General features: G+C 37.4%; 3 protein-coding genes across 3 annotated transcripts; 2 read left to right on the top strand and 1 right to left on the bottom strand.

Annotated features, from left to right (window-relative positions):
- Window positions 1-1,694: 1,694 nt before the first annotated feature.
- On the top strand, window positions 1,695-3,317 carry LOC128040410 (uncharacterized). Its single transcript, XM_052629157.1, has 5 exons — window positions 1,695-1,790; window positions 2,064-2,189; window positions 2,347-2,707; window positions 2,765-3,137; window positions 3,224-3,317. The coding sequence occupies exons 1-5, from the start codon at window positions 1,695-1,697 to the stop codon at window positions 3,315-3,317; spliced, it is 1,050 nt and encodes a 349-aa protein (XP_052485117.1).
- A 193-nt stretch (window positions 3,318-3,510) lies between these two features.
- Window positions 3,511-10,545, top strand: LOC105779065 (uncharacterized). The gene is made up of 5 exons (XM_012602815.1): window positions 3,511-3,617; window positions 3,732-4,185; window positions 4,270-4,352; window positions 4,625-4,709; window positions 10,339-10,545. The coding sequence occupies exons 1-5, from the start codon at window positions 3,511-3,513 to the stop codon at window positions 10,543-10,545; spliced, it is 936 nt and encodes a 311-aa protein (XP_012458269.1).
- LOC105779933 (AMP deaminase) lies at window positions 10,056-16,895 on the bottom strand. Its single transcript, XM_052629342.1, has 20 exons — window positions 16,371-16,895; window positions 15,679-15,827; window positions 15,385-15,571; window positions 14,781-14,959; window positions 14,653-14,704; window positions 14,429-14,556; window positions 14,156-14,335; window positions 13,706-13,773; window positions 13,449-13,591; window positions 13,018-13,079; window positions 12,599-12,712; window positions 12,305-12,445; window positions 12,039-12,191; window positions 11,740-11,793; window positions 11,539-11,649; window positions 11,275-11,448; window positions 11,113-11,193; window positions 10,923-11,021; window positions 10,637-10,766; window positions 10,056-10,507 (listed from the first exon to the last, which is right to left on the bottom strand). Exons 1-19 carry the CDS (start codon window positions 16,729-16,731, stop codon window positions 10,698-10,700), a joined length of 2,505 nt encoding a protein of 834 aa, XP_052485302.1. The 5' UTR covers window positions 16,732-16,895; the 3' UTR covers window positions 10,056-10,507; window positions 10,637-10,697.
- Between the last annotated feature and the right edge of the window lie 1,850 nt (window positions 16,896-18,745).

Genomic DNA, 18,745 nt, shown 5'->3' with positions numbered 1-18,745 from the left:
CGGTACCGTCATCGTTACATCAAAAACTGAAGCTGGTGTTAGAAGGCCGGGTAGTGACGATAGATGCTGAAGAAGATATCATTGCATCTGTGACTAACGATGCCCCTTATTTGGAGACGAGTGATGATGCAATCGAGTGCTCTTTCTGTTCCTTGGAGTTTGTAAATGCAACATTCATCCTTGAGGGAAACAAGATCCCGATGCCGAGAATATCAAAGACCACAGGGATGGGGCTGCAATTGACAGTTGGAAAAGGAGCTTTGCCAGGGAAAGGATTGGGGAGATACCTTCAGGGCCGAGTTGAGGCTCCAGTATTGAAAGACAAGCAGGACCGTTTTGGCTTAGGATACAAGCCAGATGCTAGGCAGAAGAGGATAGAGCAGGAAAAGAAACGAATGAGAAGAAGGGCTCGTTTGACCGGGGATGAAGTTGAATGGGAACCCATGACTTTTCCTCACCTTTCTAAAACCTTTGTATCGGGAGGATTTGTCTATCCAGAAATGCTAGGGGTCAGAAGTATTAACACGGAGCTAGGGAGTATTCATGCCGTGTATGAAGGAGCGACACGAGGAAGAGCTTTGCCAGATATTCGTCCTTACGAGTCGAAAATGGAGCTAAACAACTGGACTACAGAAGAAATACCGGTAGTTTTTAGGATTTCCTCAGAGTAATGTCCAAAACACCCTTATTGCTTTTTAGCCTAGAAGTGATAAGGATTCTTTTGTGAAATAGGCTCATGTCCAGAAAATCGTTATTTTAATAAAGTTCATGTTTGCAAACATTTTTGGAGCAAATCTTTCTTTCATAAGAGCAGTTATTTTGAGTTTCTCTTAAACTACACTTGCATTTCATTCATGACCATATTGCACCAAACAAATTCCTGAATCCATATTGTTTTTCATACTTATAACAGGTCCCATGATATCAGTGATGCGAATGTCACTCTTACAAATTTAGAGTCTCCTTTTGAACGAAACATGTGTTTAGAAGGATCGCATGATTTTGAAGACAACGAAGACTGTGGTTTGTCTCCTGACTTGTCAAAGATGGTAGAAAGGGCCGAGAAACAAATCCTACCTCACAGGGAATCAATAGAAGTCGTGAGCTTAGAGGAGGGTAAAGAGGTGAAGATCGGATCAGATATCTCTACAAAGACAAGACAGGACCTCGTTGAATTACTCCGAGAGTTCAAGGACGTGTTTGCATGGTCATACCAGGATATGCCAGGGTTGAGTACCGACATGGTAGTCCATAGTCTCCCTATAAGAGAAGATTGCAAGCCAGTGCAGCAAAAACTCAGAAGGATGAGGCCTGATATCGTGTTGAAGATAAAGGAGGAGGTCCAAAAGTAGTTTGATGCCGGATTTCTGCAAGAAGTCAGGTATTCTGAGTGGGTGGCCAACATCGTACCAGTTCCAAAGAAAGATGGAAAGGTACGAATGTGTGTGGATTATCGGGATTTGAATAAGGCTAGCCCGAAAGACAACTTCCCATTACCCCACATCGATACATTGGTAGACAATACGGCAGGCTATTCATTATTTTCCTTCATGGATGGTTTTTCGGGGTACAATCAGATAAAGATGCATCCTGAGGACATGAGAAAGACTACATTCATCACGTTATGGGGGACGTTCTGCTATAAAGTGATGCCGTTTGGATTAAAGAATGCAGGAGCGACATACTAAAGAGCCATGGTAGCCTTGTTCCATGACATGATGCACAGGGAAATCGAGGTTTACGTTGATGATATGATCGCGAAATCTAGAACGGAGGGCGAACATGTGCGGGTCTTGAGAAAGTTATTCTTAAGATTGAGAAAGTTCTAGCTCAAGCTTAATCCAGCGAAGTGCACTTTTGGGGCCAGGTCAGGAAAGTTGCTAGGCTTCATAGTCAGTGAAAAGGGAATCGAGATTGACCCAGACAAAGTCAAGGTAATACGAGATTTACCTCCACCTCGCACTCAGAAAGAAGTTCGAGGTTTCCTCGGAAGACTGAATTACATCGCTAGGTTCATTTCACAACTGACTGAGAAATGTGACCCTATATTTCGTCTTCTGAAGAAATATAATCCTGGTACTTGGGATGAGGAATACGAAGAAGCTTTTAACAAGGTGAAGCAGTATTTGTCCAATACTCCAGTGCTGTCACCACCTAACCCGGATAGGCCTCTGATATTGTATCTAACGGTATTCGACAATTCCATGGGGTGTGTGTTAGGTCAACATGATGAAACGGGAGGAAAGAAAGGCGATATATTATCTCAAAGAAGAAATTCACCGACCGTGAAATGAGGTATTCGCTATTGAGAAATTATCTTTGTGCTTTGATTTGGACAACCCGAAGATTAAGGCAGTACATGTTATACCATACGACTTGGCTGATCTCAAAGTTAAACCCGTTAAAGTATATGATGAAGTCAACTGCTTTGAATGGGAGAATGGCGGATGGCGATCTTCTTCGTCTGAATTTGATATTGTCTATGTGAGCCAAAAGGCTGTGAAAGGGAGTGCAATTGCTGACTTTCTAGCTAGTAGAGCTCTAGAGGACTACGAGCCGTTGAGTTTTGATTTCCCAAATGAGGACCTGATGTGTGTAGCAGTTACTGAAGAAAGTCCCCAAGAAGGTCACAGTTGGAAGCTAAACTTTGATGGAGCCTCGAACGCTGTAGCCAATGGAATTGGGGCAGTCCTGGTGTCCCCAAATGGTGATCATTATCCTTTCACTTGCAAATTGGATTTTGATTGTACAAATAACATGGCAGAATATGAAGCATGCGTCATGGGTATTCGTGCAGCTATAGAGCGAGGAATCAAAGTGCTAGAGGTCTATGGAGATTCAGCATTGGTGATATATCAGCTCAGGGGTGAATGGGAAACGAGAGATCTCAAATTAATCAGTTATCGAAAGTTGGTCCTCGAATTGATTAAGGAGTTTGAGGACATCACTTTTTGCTATCTCCCACGAGATGAGAACCAGATGGCTGATACACTAGCTATCTTAGCTTCCATGATCAAACTGAACAGACATGGGGATATGAAACCAATCCAAATGAGTATCTATGAAGACCCGGCTCATTGTTACAATATTGAAGAAGGGGAAATCGATGATAGTCCTTGGTATCAAGATATACTACGGTATGTAAAAAATCGTGAGTATCCTGGCCAGGCAACGGAGAATGAAAAGAGAACTTTAAGAAGACTAGCCATTGATTACGTCTTAGATGGGGAGATCTTGTACAAGAGGGGAAAAGATCAGGTACTGCTAAGATGTGTGGACGCCGTAGAAGCAAAGAAAATTCTAGAAGAAGTCCATGAGGGCATCTGCGGAACGCATGCCAGCGGGTCCACAATGGCTAGGTAGATTATGAGATTCGGGTACTACTGGTCTACCATGAAAGGGGATTGCATCAATTATTCCAAGAAGTGCCATAAATGTCAAATCTATGGTGATAAAATGCATGCACCTCATTCACCTCTTCATGTCATGGCTTCTCCATGGCCTTTCTCCATGTGGGGTATGGATGTTATCGGGCCAATATTGCCGAAGGCTTCAAATGGCCATCGTTTCATATTCGTGGTTATTGACTACTTCACCAAATGGGTAGAAGCTGCTTCGTATGCTAATGTTACAAAGTCATCAGTCAGTAAGTTCTTGAAAAGGGAAATCATATGTCGGTATGGAATGCCTGAAAGAATCATATCCGACAATGCGTTGAACTTGAATAACAGCTCCATAGCAGAAGTCTGTGGTCAATTCAAGATCAAACATCACAATTCGTCGCCGTATCGCTCAAAAATGAATGGTGCAGTGGAAGCGGCCAATAAAGATATAAAGAAGATTGTGGGGAAGATGACTGAGACTTCCAGGGACTGGCATGAGAAGTTACCGTTTGCCCTCCTTGCTTATCGAACGTCAATCAGGACCTCCACCGGGGCAACGCCTTTCTCCTTAGTTTATGGCATGGAGGCAGTTTTGCCCATCGAAGTTGAAATCCCTTCTCTCCGGGTTTTGACCGAGCTACATTTGGATGAAGCGGAATGGGTTCAATCTCGATACGATCAATTAAACTTGATAGAGGGAAAGAGGCTAAAGGCTATTCAGCACGGTCAGATGTATCAGAAAAGAATGATGCGAGCCTACAACAAGAAAGTCCGACCCAGAGAATTGCACGAGGGGGACCTGGTATTGAGAAAAATTCTTCCTCTACAAAAGGATTTTAGGGGGAAATGGATGCCGAATTGGGAGGGTCCTTATGTTGTAAAAAAGGCCTTTTCTGGAGGAGCCCTGATCCTAGCTGAAATGGACGGGAAAAACTTGCCTAATCCGGTAAATTCAGATTCGGTGAAGAGGTACTTTACTTGAAGAAAGGAGGGAACCAAGGTGAAAACCCGCAAAGGGCGCTTTGATTCCAAAAAAAAAAAATGGAGAGGCTTGGGTGAAAACCCGCAAAGGGCACCTTGAGACCAAAAGGGATTTGAGTTGAAAACCCGAAAAGGGTGGCTCAAATTTTGATTGTCACGTAGTAGTCTTGTGGTACCTAAATCGGCAGAAAGGAATAGACGACATCTTGGGGCATCAACAAAATACTGTGAATTTCCTAAACATGTGTTGAATTCAAAAGGGGTCTTCGAAAGCTGTATGGAGAAATTCAAGCAGAGATATCTGGGGCACATGTTCATAGTTTCTATATTGAATTTGTTGTTAATGTAAATGTCCCCAGACAATTCCTCTATCATTGACAACCCATTGCGAGCTATGCTCCCAAATTATTTTTGTTTCATTCATCGTTGTAATCCTCTCGCAAACATGTTGCATTAGAATAACGATTAATGGAATAATAAAACTTTCACAAGGGAAGTTTTTTCATATTACTCTAGAAATTTCTAAATAATGCAGGAGCCTGAAGCAGGACTATTGTTTAGACTTCACCGGGTTAAAAGGTCGAAGATATCTAGGGGTTAAGAGTTAAGATTAAGATTTCGAAGTTTTGATGAAGCGTTGTTGCCGCAAAGGAAGCCTTAATGAGCAATAATGACTTCAAACATTTAATATTCATTTTACATGACATAACATTCAAGTGTCATTCATACATGTCTAGTTACGAACATTTGATACATTAGATCATGACATCATAATCATTAGGCATAATTAGGTTCACAAAGTGAGTCATACAGGTCATGTTCCACAGAGAGCAGATCGGTGAAATGATAAAGCCTTGTCTCCCTGAGTAACAATGGAGCGGGTTGAAAAGTAAAGGATTGAAGCCACAACGGCAGATCTTACTTAGTAGTGCAGTGGAACAGATTGAAGCTACGACGGCGGATCTGGTTTCCCTGATATTACAATTGAAAAGATTGAAGCCACAACGGTAGATCTTACTTAGCAGTGCAGTGGAACAGATTGAAGCTACGACGGCAGATCTGGTTTCCCTGATATTACAATTGAGAAGATTGAAGCCACAACGGCAGATCTTATTTCCCTAACGATGCGGTGGAATAGATTTAAGCTACGACGGCGGATCTGGTTTCCCCAACATGGCAGTTGAACAAATTGAAGATTACAGATCTTGCCTCCCTAAGCAGTAGTGGAGCAGATCGAAGATGGCAGATTTTACCTCCCTGAAGTTGCAGTGGAGTATATTGAAGCCAGTAATTCTATCTCCCCATACTGGTGGTGGAGTAGATCAAAGAAAGCAGATCTTGTCTTCCCATACCGGTGGTGAAGTAGATCGAAGATACAAGTCTTATCTCCCTGAAGTTGTAGTGGAGTAGACTGAAGTAACCAATCCAATCTCCTTGAAATTGCAATGGAGTGGATTAAGACCACAGATCTCATCTCTCTGAAGTTGCAGTAGAGCAGATCGCATCAGACTTATCTTTAAGTCGTAGCAGAGCAAATTGAAGCTACAAATCTTATCTCCCTGAAGTTGCAGTAGGAGCAGATTAAAGATAGCAGATTTTGTTCTTTTGAGAAGCTACAACGTACGAAGCCTATCTCCCAGACATTGCAGTGGAGTACATTGAAACCATGGAGTAGATTGGAGCACCAGTTCCTGTGCCTCTGAAGATGCAGTAGGAAGGAACGAGGTTCTTTAAAGAAGGGAAGCATTAAAGAAGCTGAGGCTCAAAAAAAAGACTGGGCACAATTGGGCCTTGTAGTCTTTGCTCTATTCCCGTTACACGACAATGAGCAAAGAGGGGCAGCTGTAATAGGGCCCAATCGACCCAAGCCCAAGCAAAATTAAAAAACAGTCCTACATTTTACACGGCCCAAAACTACCCTGAGCCCAAACAACTAAAACCAAACCCCAAAACACCCAAACCCTAGCTTCATGTTTAGCGCAAAGCCCTAGCAGCCTCAAAGAGACGTCCCAAGCGCCGCACGCCTCGGTCAGGCCTCTCAACGTCTTGCCGTCACAAGACGACACTGCAAACAAAACGAACTCAAAGAGTCCAACGAGAGAAAACAACAAAATAATAGATAGATGCGATTTAGTTTTTCTTTTCGGCTATAAAAGCCTTTGAAAATCTGTAAAAGGGGAAAATTGAAAGAAAAACACGAGAGAATACGCAGGAAATAGAATAAAATTACGAGAATACGGATCGATTTTGTTGATTCAAGGTGAAATTGAGTTCCATTTTTTCGTACTTTTGTTTTATTATTATTTCATTTGTTTTTTTAAATAATAAAAGGAAAAGGGATTGGCTTACCCTTGTCGGCGAATTGGCTCAGGGGCGATTAAAAGCCCGTCGTACCACCTTTCCGATCACCGTTCTCGGTGAAATTGTGGAGGGAAAGGACGCAGTGCGGCGGCGGTGCGAGGATGCTAGGGATAAAACCCTAGCAGAGCACCAAAATAGTTTTTTTTTAGTTTTTTTTCCTTTTCAGTTCTGAATGTTTTTTAAAGAAGGAAAATTTTGTTTTATAAAAACTTCAAAACGGCGCCGTTTTCCCATGCCTGACCCGCGCGGTGACCCGACCCGGAGGGGAGGATCCGCGCGTTGTGACGTCAGAAGGGATATTTGCGGGTCTGGTCCTTCCTCCTTTATTTTGATTTTAAATGCTGTATTCCGCGCCTTTGCAATTTCGCCACAAAATTTCGCGCCTGTTTCAATTTGGTCCATCAACCAGGATTTCAGATTGCGTTGAAACGGCGCCGTGGGATCAATGGGAATATTTCCTTTTGGGTCCTCCTGTTGTGGCGCGCATTTCAGATTGATCCTTTCTCGATTTCTTAGTTCGGCCCTTATATTTTATTGATTTTTCTATTTGATCCTTAATCGTTTTTCACTTTCTTTTATGTTATTTGACATTTTATTATTATTATTATTACTACCATTATTAATCATTATTATTATATTACTTATTATTCTTGTTATACTTATATATATACATGCATAATGTCACATACTATCATATATATATATTCTTAAACATTTTTTGAATTCATATACATACACATATTCTGTTATTATTATATCTTTAATTCATTTTTATAGTTTATATATATGTATATACATTTATATTTTATAGTATTGTTATGTTTTCCATATTTTATAATATATATACGTATAGATATGCATGCACTTTAAAATCCACATGTTTCCCATACTTTACAATTCAAAATATACATTTTTATAATAGATATATATATACATTTTTATGTGGTACCTTTTGAGTTCTTTTAAAACATTTTATATACTCTTTTATCTATATTATCATTGTACACATATATACATATCCATATTTTATAATTTCTAATATATTATGCTTACACTTTTATTTTCATGTAGATTTTACATATATTTTATGGTTATGTTTTTGTATACATGTAAATGTATATGCATTAACACTTTGTAAATACATGTACATGTAATTTAAATCAGAGTATTCGAATCATATTGGACATTGCCTTTTTAATATACCCCTTTTTGAAAATATATTTCAGTTTTTACCCTTCATCAAAGTTATTTTCTTGATTTAAAGGTTTTTTTTGAATAAAAGCATTTTTGGAAGTTTGGGATTTTCGAGGGAAATTGAGCCCTAACGTATTGGGTTCCGATTTTCTTCGTCAATCCTAAATGACCGAGAATAGTTTTTATTCAAAATGCATAAAAATCATTTTTGGAAACTTAATTTGTTGTACCCTAACGTATTGGGTGTAGCATGTTACTTTCTCGAAATGAAGATTTTCATAAAATAAGAGAGATATCCAAAGTTCGGGGATTATGAGGAATTGTACCCTAACGTATTGGGACTCAATTTCTTTACATGACTTGAACAATTGGTTATCCTTTTGCAAATTTCATCATCCAAACTTATTTTAAAATCTTTTTTAACTTTCGACACTAAGACATTAAATAGTCAATTTGGTACCGATTTTGGGCGTTACGAGGGTGCTAACCCTTCCTCGTCGTGTGAATCGACTCCGAACCTGTTTTCAAAATTCATGAGACCAAAATAATTTTTAAGGTGGGCCGGTCACACCTTAATAAAGGATCGGTGGCGACTCCAGTTTTATTTTTAAAAGTCGATAACTAAATTTTAGTTTTCAAAAAAAACGGTTTCGACACATAGCATTAATGATTAAATTTTTTAACTTTTAACTCTTATTCTTTAACATTTATTATGGATAAAATTTTGAAAAAAAATATTATAAAAACTTTAAATGGAGTAGTTTTTAAATATGTTTTTTTTTATTGTGGATCCCGTCAAAATATATTTCTTCATTTGAAAATGTGGGCTCAAAATTATCATAACAAAATCTATCCTCCAACATAGAAATCTCTTTATTGAGGAATTGTGATCTCTTTATTCCAATGATCAGGAAGAGATATAATACCTGTTAAGAGTTGCCAAGTCATAAATTAACTTCGGATTAGTGTTTACACTACTACCTAGATCTCCTCGACCCATGCTAATAGCTAGGAAGATCATATGTCTGCAAAACTCTTGTATAAAAGTTTCCCTGAAATGTTTTGTTTGCTGTTGATTAATGGGAGATATGGCAAATTCATAACGCGATGATCTTTCAAAGTACATGTCCTAAAAAATTGTTTATTGATAGAGTGCTTTCAGCAATGAGAGAATTCTTTGACCTTTCCTTAGCCGTCAGACAAAGAAATCTCCTTCTTTTGTTCCAGTTACCTAAAAACCGCCTCTTGTGGACTAGTTCAAACTCGATAACTCCAGCAAAGCGGGAGCGAGCGTCCTCATAAGAAACCATAAGGGGAATTGGATGATAGGATCTTATCGTCATATTCCTAGAGCCACTACTGCTGAAGCAAAATTCGAGCCCCTTAGAGACTACCTTGGAATAGATAGAGATCTTAACGTGTAGCTAATCTTATGATAGAAGTGGATGCCACTGTCTTCATTCAATTTGCCTTATGATAAAGTTTTTAATATTATATATTCACTTTTGATTGACGAATGCAAGATACTTCTTCATAATATGACTTTTAAGTCCTTGAAGCATGTGTTTCGAGAAGGCAACAAGTCTGCCGATTGCTTTTTAATAGAGATACTAATATTATATTGTCACCTTTGATTGATGTAGATAGGATTTTCCTTCCTTCTTAAGATGACTTTGAAATCCTTGATTGATGAATATGGGATATTCCTTCTCAAGATGACTTTTAAATCGTGTTCTGAAAAGGCAACAAATGTGCTGATGCTTCGGCCAGACTAAAGAGCTATTTACATCCCATTCCTCCCTCGAAGAATGATGTTTCATGGCTCAGTTTTTTCTGTTGCCTGATTCTCCTACTTCTATGCGATATGCAAGGACGCACTATGCTTCGAACAGTATTTTATCTTTTAACAAAGCTTAATTCCTTTATCGAAAAAAAAAATGTTTTCTAATAAAATTTAATTTATTAAATATTTAAATACTGAGGTTAAAGTTTAAAAATTTTGACTCAGAAAATGTCGGCTGCTACATTTTATTGAGACAATATTAATATGATGATTTGGATGTAAATCGTGAAGTAAATAAAACATAATCAATCAACTGAATCCTAGTTCAGTTTGGTTAACCGAACTTAAAATAGTGGCTTCCAAAGTTATATTAATTTTATAAATTATTATTTTCGAATAACATTGAAATTAGAAGTCTGGTCAAAATTGATAATGCATGAGAAGACAAGAGAAGAGAGCAGACTTCCTACCTTGATAAATAAATATATATTATCGTAGTAACTATATATAACAGTAAGTAGTAGTATTCTATGATAGCTTTAACCTACCTAACAATAGAAGATATCATCTTTGATTGTCATCTGAAATGGTCTTGTTTGAGAATTATGCTTCCTCCTGTGTTTGTCATCTTTGCAGATGTTTCCCTCCACCACCACCACCTACAAGCTAAGCTTTGCTTTTGCTTTTGCTTTGCCCAACCAGTGGCCTTGTAAATACCATCCATCAGCTTCCCATGTTGATCGTCATATCCCTTCTTTCATGCAGGATTCAGGTCCAAAGGCCAGCTTCTCTTCTTTGCCGCCTCCTACCGTTGCAATAAATAAATGCCATTGCCCAACATAATCCCTCATATTATTATTCAAATAAATCCAATTGTCTATTAATAAACTAGAAATCTACAGAGAACAGGACCAGAAGAGAATCAGATGGCTACCTCCTCAGTATATGTGATGTGTAGTGTTAAACAATGGAATTTTGTGCAGTATGGTTGCACATTACTTCTCCACTTCTTCAGGGATAATGGCCTTACCCAGGTACACCAGCTGCATCTCCTCTCTCCAGATCTGCAATAAATTATAGTATATATGTCGAATTTGCTTAATTTAATTACTCCCAGATACCATGATTGATTTAAAAGTAGTAAACCAGTAAATGCGGTGTATTAAGGTTACTGAAGTCCCTTTAGGCTTTAATGCATGACCAGGAAAAACACTATTTACCCTGTCACGAAATTCCAGCCGGATATGAGGTACATTTGTCCTCTGTATCTCATTTCCATTAGGCCCTCTCTTGTAATACTCCTTTCCAATCCAGTGTGACTGAAAAAAATAAATAAAATACAACTAATTTTAATAAATCCATCATTTCAAGAAGGAATCAGCTCAGTAGTCTCCGAATAAGAGCATGTACCTTCAAAGCATGTGAAAAACCAGACTGGTAGACTGAATTACGGGCAATCTCACATAAATCACATGCACTCAGCTTCCACACCTGCAGTTCAAAGGCTTTAATTTACTTTAACATTAGATAAAGTACAGACATAGTTGCCTAGAGAGAGAGCGAAGAGATTACAGAAGCAGCTATGCTATATTCTTCCACCAAAGGTTCCTTTGTTAAGTGTATTTGAAGTGGATCATCCGTAGACAAGGAAACATTCAGACCACGTAGGAAAAACATTGGAAAAGGATTCCGATGATAGTCCAGAAACAAGGAATTGTTGCTCAGAGGAGACATAGCCAAGCCAATCTGGTACCAATATGCCAATCCATGACAACGGTTAGAAATTCCCTTCCTATGGATTAACTCAAATATTTTTAAGTTTCCTTTTCTTCTTACCTGTGCCAAATAATAAAGATACTGTAGTACAGGAGATTTCCTTAAATTGATTCCATGTGCAATATTATGAGCAGTTAGAAATGTTGCAGCAAGGTGGTCAATATCACCAGCCTGAAAATACAATAAATATGAGGGACACAAAAAAATAAAATAAAACAAAATAAAATATTCATGAAGGTAGCATATAAATTTCATGAGTACCTCCCCAGAATGTGGTCGGAATTTGATGGTTGTCATGCCCTTGGATTCACGAAGCTGCAAAAATCGTGCCACATAGTTCAGCATTTTATACCAAATGGTATGCCAACGTGGATGAATCTATTGTGGATTTAAAGAAGAAAGCCAATATTGAAGATGATTTAGAAAAAAAGTTATTTTTAACCAACTATTCTCGAAAGTCATTTCTTTAACTTGGCACAGGTAATTTGGAAATATAAAAGACAATAAAGGTCTTCAAATCTAGTAAAGATTAAAACCAGGTCCACTTATATAATACATACCTTGTTTAAGGTATAGAGGTTTGCGTAGCAATAATACGCATAGTAGGAGAATGCAGGATTAAATACATTAGTCCATTGATCTGGTGTTGGCATGTGTTTGGTGGGGCGTCTTTCAGGCTTACTCTCATCATCTACCAAATCCAGCCCTACAACCTGAATTGCCAACAAGCAGCAGTTGCCATGACGAACAATGGAAACAAAGGCACAATGCAATCCACACCAAACTATTGCCAAAATAAATGGTTAAAGAATAAAAGATACAAGACCTGCTTCAAGAAAACATGTAACTGAGGATGTGAATCTGGATCCACAGTAACCTCAAACAGAGGTATAAAAATGTTGTCAAGAATGTTCTGAAATGAAGTAACAATCCCCATCTCTTTGTAAACATTGTAGAGTCGAGGGATCTGAAACAAAAAATAGAAGAAATGTCACATTGCCTAGCCAAAATTCAATAGTTTTTTCTGTGTGGTCACTGTCATACTTTAGAAAGGTTCACAAGATATAACAGAAAAGTGGTTAGTGACTAGGTACTGAGATTTCAATGAGATTATTCGCACCTGAATTAACCAAACAACATTCTCACTGTACAAATCATTGTTAACAATCCAACTAGCCAGTTGGTCCCACTCACTTTGCTTCCTACCATATATTGATATTCTGTATTCAGCCATCTGCAACAATCAAATTGAACATCAAAACAAAGTAAAACCCAGAGAACATGGTTGGGTGCATAAAAAGAGAGGGAGCATCCTCATGCATATTATTAAAAGAAAACATTAGCAATCCATAATTTGGCTCATTGATTACATATGGCTCCTCATAAAATTAAGTTAAACATTTAAAGCAAATTTATAGAAGAATCATCCACCATATGACCATTTTACTCAAGTGCTCAAAGTTCTGTCTCCAGGTCCAAGGAGCCAGAGCAGAATCTAATCTCAGGGATAAAATGTATTTGTGGGGAATAAGGAAATACTTGATATTTGCTTGCAGCAAGATCAGAAAACACTTCCTTTGTCAACTCACCAAGGAATCGACCTACAGAGATACAATAGTCAAACTGTAATTTCACATTAAACATCACCAGGAAGAAAAGATTCTTTCAGAGCAATAAATCAATAAAAAATACAAAGACATGGAATCATGTTTATAGCAAAAGAATCAGAACACCACCTTATAACGTACAACAATGCGTAAATATGAATAAGAGAAATTGATTGTTCTTTCAAATAAAGATTGGAAGGGCAGAAACATATTAGATTCAGCACCATATCCAAATCATATTATATTTTAAAGATCAAACAAACATTTGCCATAGAAAATTAATATAAATTAATTGCTTATTTCAATCTGGTCTTGGCACAATACTCCCTTGTCCCCAAAATTAAGAAAATATAAAGGATATACCTTGGATAAGATTGTCCTGCTTGAGGAAAATCTCCCTGAGCCTACTTTGACCGCAAGGATTATACTTGAGGTTAAATTTATCAAACCGATGAAAGGTACTTTTGTCAGCATGAACATCAAGAAGGTCCACATTTAAATCATACCTGCTCAAACAAAAGCAAAAATGAATTATAATTAGTGGCATAATCTCTCCCTTCCTTTTTTTTAGCATATATATATATATATATATATATATATAGGTAGAAAAAGATTATTACCCAGTTAAATCTAAGCTCTCAAAAACTTCTTTCAAGGTCAAATATGTCCCATCTCGAAATATTACAACCTGAACAAAGAAGAACCTAGTGAACAACTTTTGGGGAAAAAAGAGTCTTTTCACATGCACCACTTCCACAGCTTTTGCAGAAAAGCAATCAGGCTATTCCTACATCACATATGTGTTGTTATGATTGATCAAACCAAACAAATGAGCTTGACTGCAACTTCCACATTAGAGAATGAAAATAAGAAAAAGGATCACAATTTGCAAAAAGAGGAGAACACTTAAAGATACATTTACATAGCACCGAAACCCCCTAGCAATGAACAATGGCGAAATCATGTGTACATGCTTTAACTTGAAAAGCACTCAGGTTTAATAGGTCAATAGCAATTTTAAGGTCCCCTGTAAAAACACACCAGAGGGAATCAACAAGAATAAAAGTTACCTCATCCGGTTCTTTCCTCAACTTCGACTTGATAAACCTCAAAAGGTGTTTCTGGTTCATGCACGCTGAATGATGCACATGTGTATCAACTTTCCTTACGTTATAGAAGTCCCTATGTGGTGCACTTTTCTGAGCCAGAAATTCTCTATCCGCATTTAGCATCAAATGAAGATTGAATTTCTGAATGAACTCAAAATGAAAAAGTATTTTAATGATCAAATATAAGAAGTTACAAAATTAGCACGCACTTCATAAGCAGGTTGAAGCATTCACTTGTTCTAGAAGATTTAGCCGGTGAAAACACAAAGTTCTGATATTGCCTGCCGCTATAACGCGAAGTATGTGGTGCAAGTCAGTGAAAAAGGTTGTCGCATCAGCTACAGGAAAGAGCTCCCTTCTAGCTGAAATGGAAAAGAATGAAAATAAATGATTAAGCATAGCAGTTCAGATCATATCACAAGAAAGAAAGCTTCAGCATAAGGCCTCTCAATACTTACTATCTTTATTGTCATAGACATGTATTACTCCATCTTGCATCTCAAAATAATGCTGCAAAAAAGGGTAGGCATATTTACAACCCTAAGGAAGAATGATGAAAAATGCAAGGGACTTGAGGTAAATTTACATCAGAGTTTCCTTCAGGAGCATAAAAAAAGGGATCTGGATTAGGTTTTGGTGTGCTTGGGTCTGATATAACTTCTTTTTCCCAAGGAGCAACTGCCTCCTTGAATACATATCTTTTCCGCATTTCCAGGCATTCTTGCAGAACTACATAGACCTCAACTTCATCCGGCAATGGTACCTCTGGTAGAAGAATACAACAAATAACAAAAAACAGATTGGCAAATTGTACTTATAAAACCTGACATCATAAACCTTAAACTTAAAGATAGGACTTTGCAATCTTTCAAACAGGGGAATAAACATATACACTATCTTAGGCTATTTGACAAACACTAAAAATCCATTTAACTTATATTTTCTAAAACAATGCTAAGCATGTCTTAAAAAATCATGCAGGAATAGATTTTAGGTCTACTTTGAATGTTAGAATTTTTAGTTAAATAAACTGCTAAATAATTAACACGTTGAGAACTTTAAATGCACACATGATTTAAGCATTAGAATACAAGTAATGGTGAAAGGGCTGTAAGAAGCAATAATAAACATTATGATGCAAACCTATTACTTAGAAGCCTATAGTCACACATATCACAAAGAGTCAATACCAGAAGGGGAAATTTTAAGTCGTGCAAAAGTTTCTTGCTCTGGCTCTTTCCTTAGAATATCAGCTGCAATAGGATCAGGTTGAACACCATGGAGGTCACCGGCTATACTATGGGACCGAATCATACTAGAAGCAGCTATCTGCATTGCCTCTCCATTAGCATTGATGTGATCAGGCAAATTTGGGCCCTACACATGTGAGATATTTAAGTAAATAGTTTTGATAAAACTCCCAACAAGCTATGAGTACGTAGCAGAAGAAACTTCTGCAGGAAGAGGGAAGAAAGTTTACTCACGGCATTTCCATTAGTATGCAGATATGTAATGTCTAACTTAGAACTGTCGGTGATATTATCTTCATCGTCCGACCCTTCTATACTCTCAAAGGCACTTGCACTAGGGGACTTTGGAGAAGTGGGTCGGATAAGACTTCCAGATCTCTTAGCTAGAGTTCCATACAGCAAAAAGATTATTTTTATAGATATGAAGTATGCATGTTATATAGCTCAAAACAATAAATTTTCTTTCCAAGCCCTAAAGTGAAAGTAACCCACAGCCAATGATCATAAATGGGAAAAAAAAGGGGGGCTCAGTTGCTTTTTTTCATGTTTTCATGCTTGAAGGTCAGCAAAATTTGGATTCAGATGCTCTAGAAAACAAGATTGATTCTTCATTTAAGTACTTCCGTACAAAAAAGCACTAAAGTAAGTTTCAAATTGGAGTCTTTTCTTTTCATGTTTAGTTGTAAATCTATTTCCCCTTTTTCCTTCGTTGAAGGTAACAAAAATCAGTGATAATTTTCAGGGTGTCTTATCAAAAAGTAAAAAAAGATGGAAATACACAAAGAAAACAAGTTCTCGAGCTGTTTAATTCTGCAATGTGCAAAACTTTATTTTGTCAACGCAAAAGGCTATTTACTTTTACACTTTATATTTATTTAAATAACTCATAAAACCAAAAGCTCTTGAGTTCAAAATCCTAAGTTTACCTTCAGGCAGAGTATGGAGCCTGGGCAAACCGGGAGGAATCCCATCGACATTGACAGGACCATTGCGTTTCTCTTCTCCATCAAATCCGCCGGATATCACAGTAACATCCGGCAAAGACGCCGAACCGCGGCGGTAGTATCCGTTCCCCTTCCAGCGGAAGTGTTGGCCGCGCCGTTTCTTGGAGTGCTGCGGCTGTGGCGACTCTTCTCCCTCGGAAATGTCCTCCCTTTCCCTCTCCACCGTCTTGGCAAACTCCAGCAACTGATTTAAGGTTTTCCTATGCATATAATACGCCGACACTGCCACCAACGAAGCTCCGACCAGAGCCGCCATCGCTAGATGAACTGTAGACGTGTCCATCTAAAAGAAAAACTCACTCTTTTTTCCTCTCTCCCAATCTACTGCTGCCAGCAAAGGATAAAAAAGAAAAAACACAAAAACAAAAACAAAGCGATGAAACTGAATAGCTTTTGGCAAGTGTGGGTTGGGGGAGAGAGAGAGAGAGCTCTCTTTTATTCGGGACAAAGCTTAGCTAGGTTCCAGTATTTATAGGGCTAAAATAATAATACATTAACCAGGACATCAATCCTTCAGTAAATCTCTGTGAATTAAGACTAATAAACACATTAATTTAAACCAGATTAATCTATTTTTATTAATTTCGCATTTTTAATGGTCATTTTATTTTATATTGAGAAATGAATAGTTTATAAGTAAAATAAATAAATCTTAAATCGATTAACAATTAATATGCACATACTTTTTGTTATATTTTAAGGAAATAATGTCCCATTGTGGTGTTTGCATCCAACTCATCGTGAAAAAGGTCAATTTTGTTAAATGGTAGGATTGATTGATTTATTTCTTAAAACTATTCATTTTATATTTATAACTTTTTTTCTCATATTTGCAATCATTATATTTTTCCTTAAAAAACCATAAAAATTACCGCGTTTAATCGTGTAAAAATAAAATTAAGTTCAATGTATTAAGATAAAGCTAAGATCACTCAATCCATTTGTATAATTACAATCAAAATTAAATAATCATAAAATATTTTGCTTTCAATAAAGTTAGACTCAAACACAAAATCTCAAAATTATTTATCCAGAAAAATGTATCATTCAATTAACAACTTAAAAATTATTTATTGTTAGATTTTACTATTGATATACCTCTACTCCGGCTGAGACACGTGGCAACACAACAACTCTTCGTTTAGTACCATCAAGCTGGTCACCCAATGATCAACCACTTGCAGGCCTCACGCTTGACACCACTCATAGGGAAACCGCCCGTTTCCGACCACTTGTTAGACCCTCTATCAGGCTAACAATTTTTAGCGAACCCTTCATTGGGCCACTTGCTATTAGCGACATGCTCTCATCTCCAGGAGGCGGTCACTAAAGTATCACTAAGGCTTAACAATCTCGTATTACTTCAACAAATAGAATGTCAGAGCAGGCACATACAATACTATGCTTGTCAACAATCGACATATTACGGGCTTACCACCTGATCTACCACTTGGGCCAAAGACATGACAATATCAAGCAAGAGAACCTTTATCCTATACATCTCAACCCACAATAAATGAAGGATCTTTAGCCCATCTTTCTCCCTTAAGTCTTAGCTCTCTAGAGTCTCCTCTCTTTATTTCCCTTCCCACTCCATTCAACTTCTGCTTTCCACCTATAATAAGTGAATCGGCTTTCTTAACATCATTATCTCCTTATTTTGTACTCATTCACAACTAGTATCAACAACTACAAAGGTTAATAAAATGATACATATATAATTTTTGTTCATTAAAATGCTATATATATTAATTGCAATAATAATTCAAAAAGAAATAAAATAAAATAAAACAATCACAGTTTATAAAATTAGAAAGGGGACGGGGAATGGGTTGCTAGAGGAAGTGGGACAGCGTCGAGCCCGATGTGGAACGGGACGGGACGGAGAGGATTCATGTAAGGGCAAGTATGGACGGAGGGTCGCTTTCCTTATCCAAAACCAGATATATGCCTAGCAGCTGCCTTGCAACAACACAGCTGAAGGTGTGAGTAGTTGTTAGATTCTTTATTTTTTTATATTAATAAAAATAATTAAATTTTATTATTTGTGGCGATTCAATCATCAATAGGCTACTGTTATCACGTGATATATATATATATAGCATGCACATAAATTATTCACCTATATGTATATATATCCTTTTATATTTCAGGTTCGTGAACAGTTAACACTGAGTTCCACTTGCTACTACTAAGGTCAAAATCCAAACTTAGGTACAACTTTGATTTTATTTAGATTTTTAATATTTAATAATTACATTAAATCTCAATTAATTTTAATTAAATACAAAATTAAC

The sequence above is a fragment of the Gossypium raimondii genome, chromosome 4 (genome assembly GCF_025698545.1).
Source record: "Gossypium raimondii isolate GPD5lz chromosome 4, ASM2569854v1, whole genome shotgun sequence".
In the NCBI taxonomy this organism is placed as follows: Eukaryota; Viridiplantae; Streptophyta; class Magnoliopsida; order Malvales; family Malvaceae; genus Gossypium; species Gossypium raimondii.
This window is presented reverse-complemented; position numbering and strand designations above follow the sequence as displayed.

What these genes read in the sequence shown, in the direction of transcription:
- LOC128040410 (XM_052629157.1), top strand. Translation starts at nt 1,695, where the DNA reads ATGGTAGCCTTGTTCCATGACATGATGCACAGGGAAATCGAGGTTTAC. An exon ending in CGGAGGGCGAACATGTGCGG is followed by an intron (nt 1,791 to 2,063) that starts GTCTTGAGAAAG and finishes CGTCTTCTGAAG; the next exon opens with AAATATAATCCTGGTACTTG. An exon ending in AGTCCTGGTGTCCCCAAATG is followed by an intron (nt 2,708 to 2,764) that starts GTGATCATTATC and finishes ATAACATGGCAG; the next exon opens with AATATGAAGCATGCGTCATG.
- LOC105779065 (XM_012602815.1), top strand. Translation starts at nt 3,511, where the DNA reads ATGTGGGGTATGGATGTTATCGGGCCAATATTGCCGAAGGCTTCAAAT. An exon ending in AATTCAGATTCGGTGAAGAG is followed by an intron (nt 4,353 to 4,624) that starts GTACTTTACTTG and finishes TGAATTCAAAAG; the next exon opens with GGGTCTTCGAAAGCTGTATG. An exon ending in ATATTGAATTTGTTGTTAAT is followed by an intron (nt 4,710 to 10,338) that starts GTAAATGTCCCC and finishes TCATCTTTGCAG; the next exon opens with ATGTTTCCCTCCACCACCAC.
- LOC105779933 (XM_052629342.1), bottom strand. Translation starts at nt 16,731, where the DNA reads ATGGACACGTCTACAGTTCATCTAGCGATGGCGGCTCTGGTCGGAGCT. An exon ending in TGTCTATGACAATAAAGATA is followed by an intron (nt 14,557 to 14,652) that starts GTAAGTATTGAG and finishes TTTCCATTTCAG; the next exon opens with CTAGAAGGGAGCTCTTTCCT. An exon ending in TCCGACCACATTCTGGGGAG is followed by an intron (nt 11,650 to 11,739) that starts GTACTCATGAAA and finishes TTGTATTTTCAG; the next exon opens with GCTGGTGATATTGACCACCT.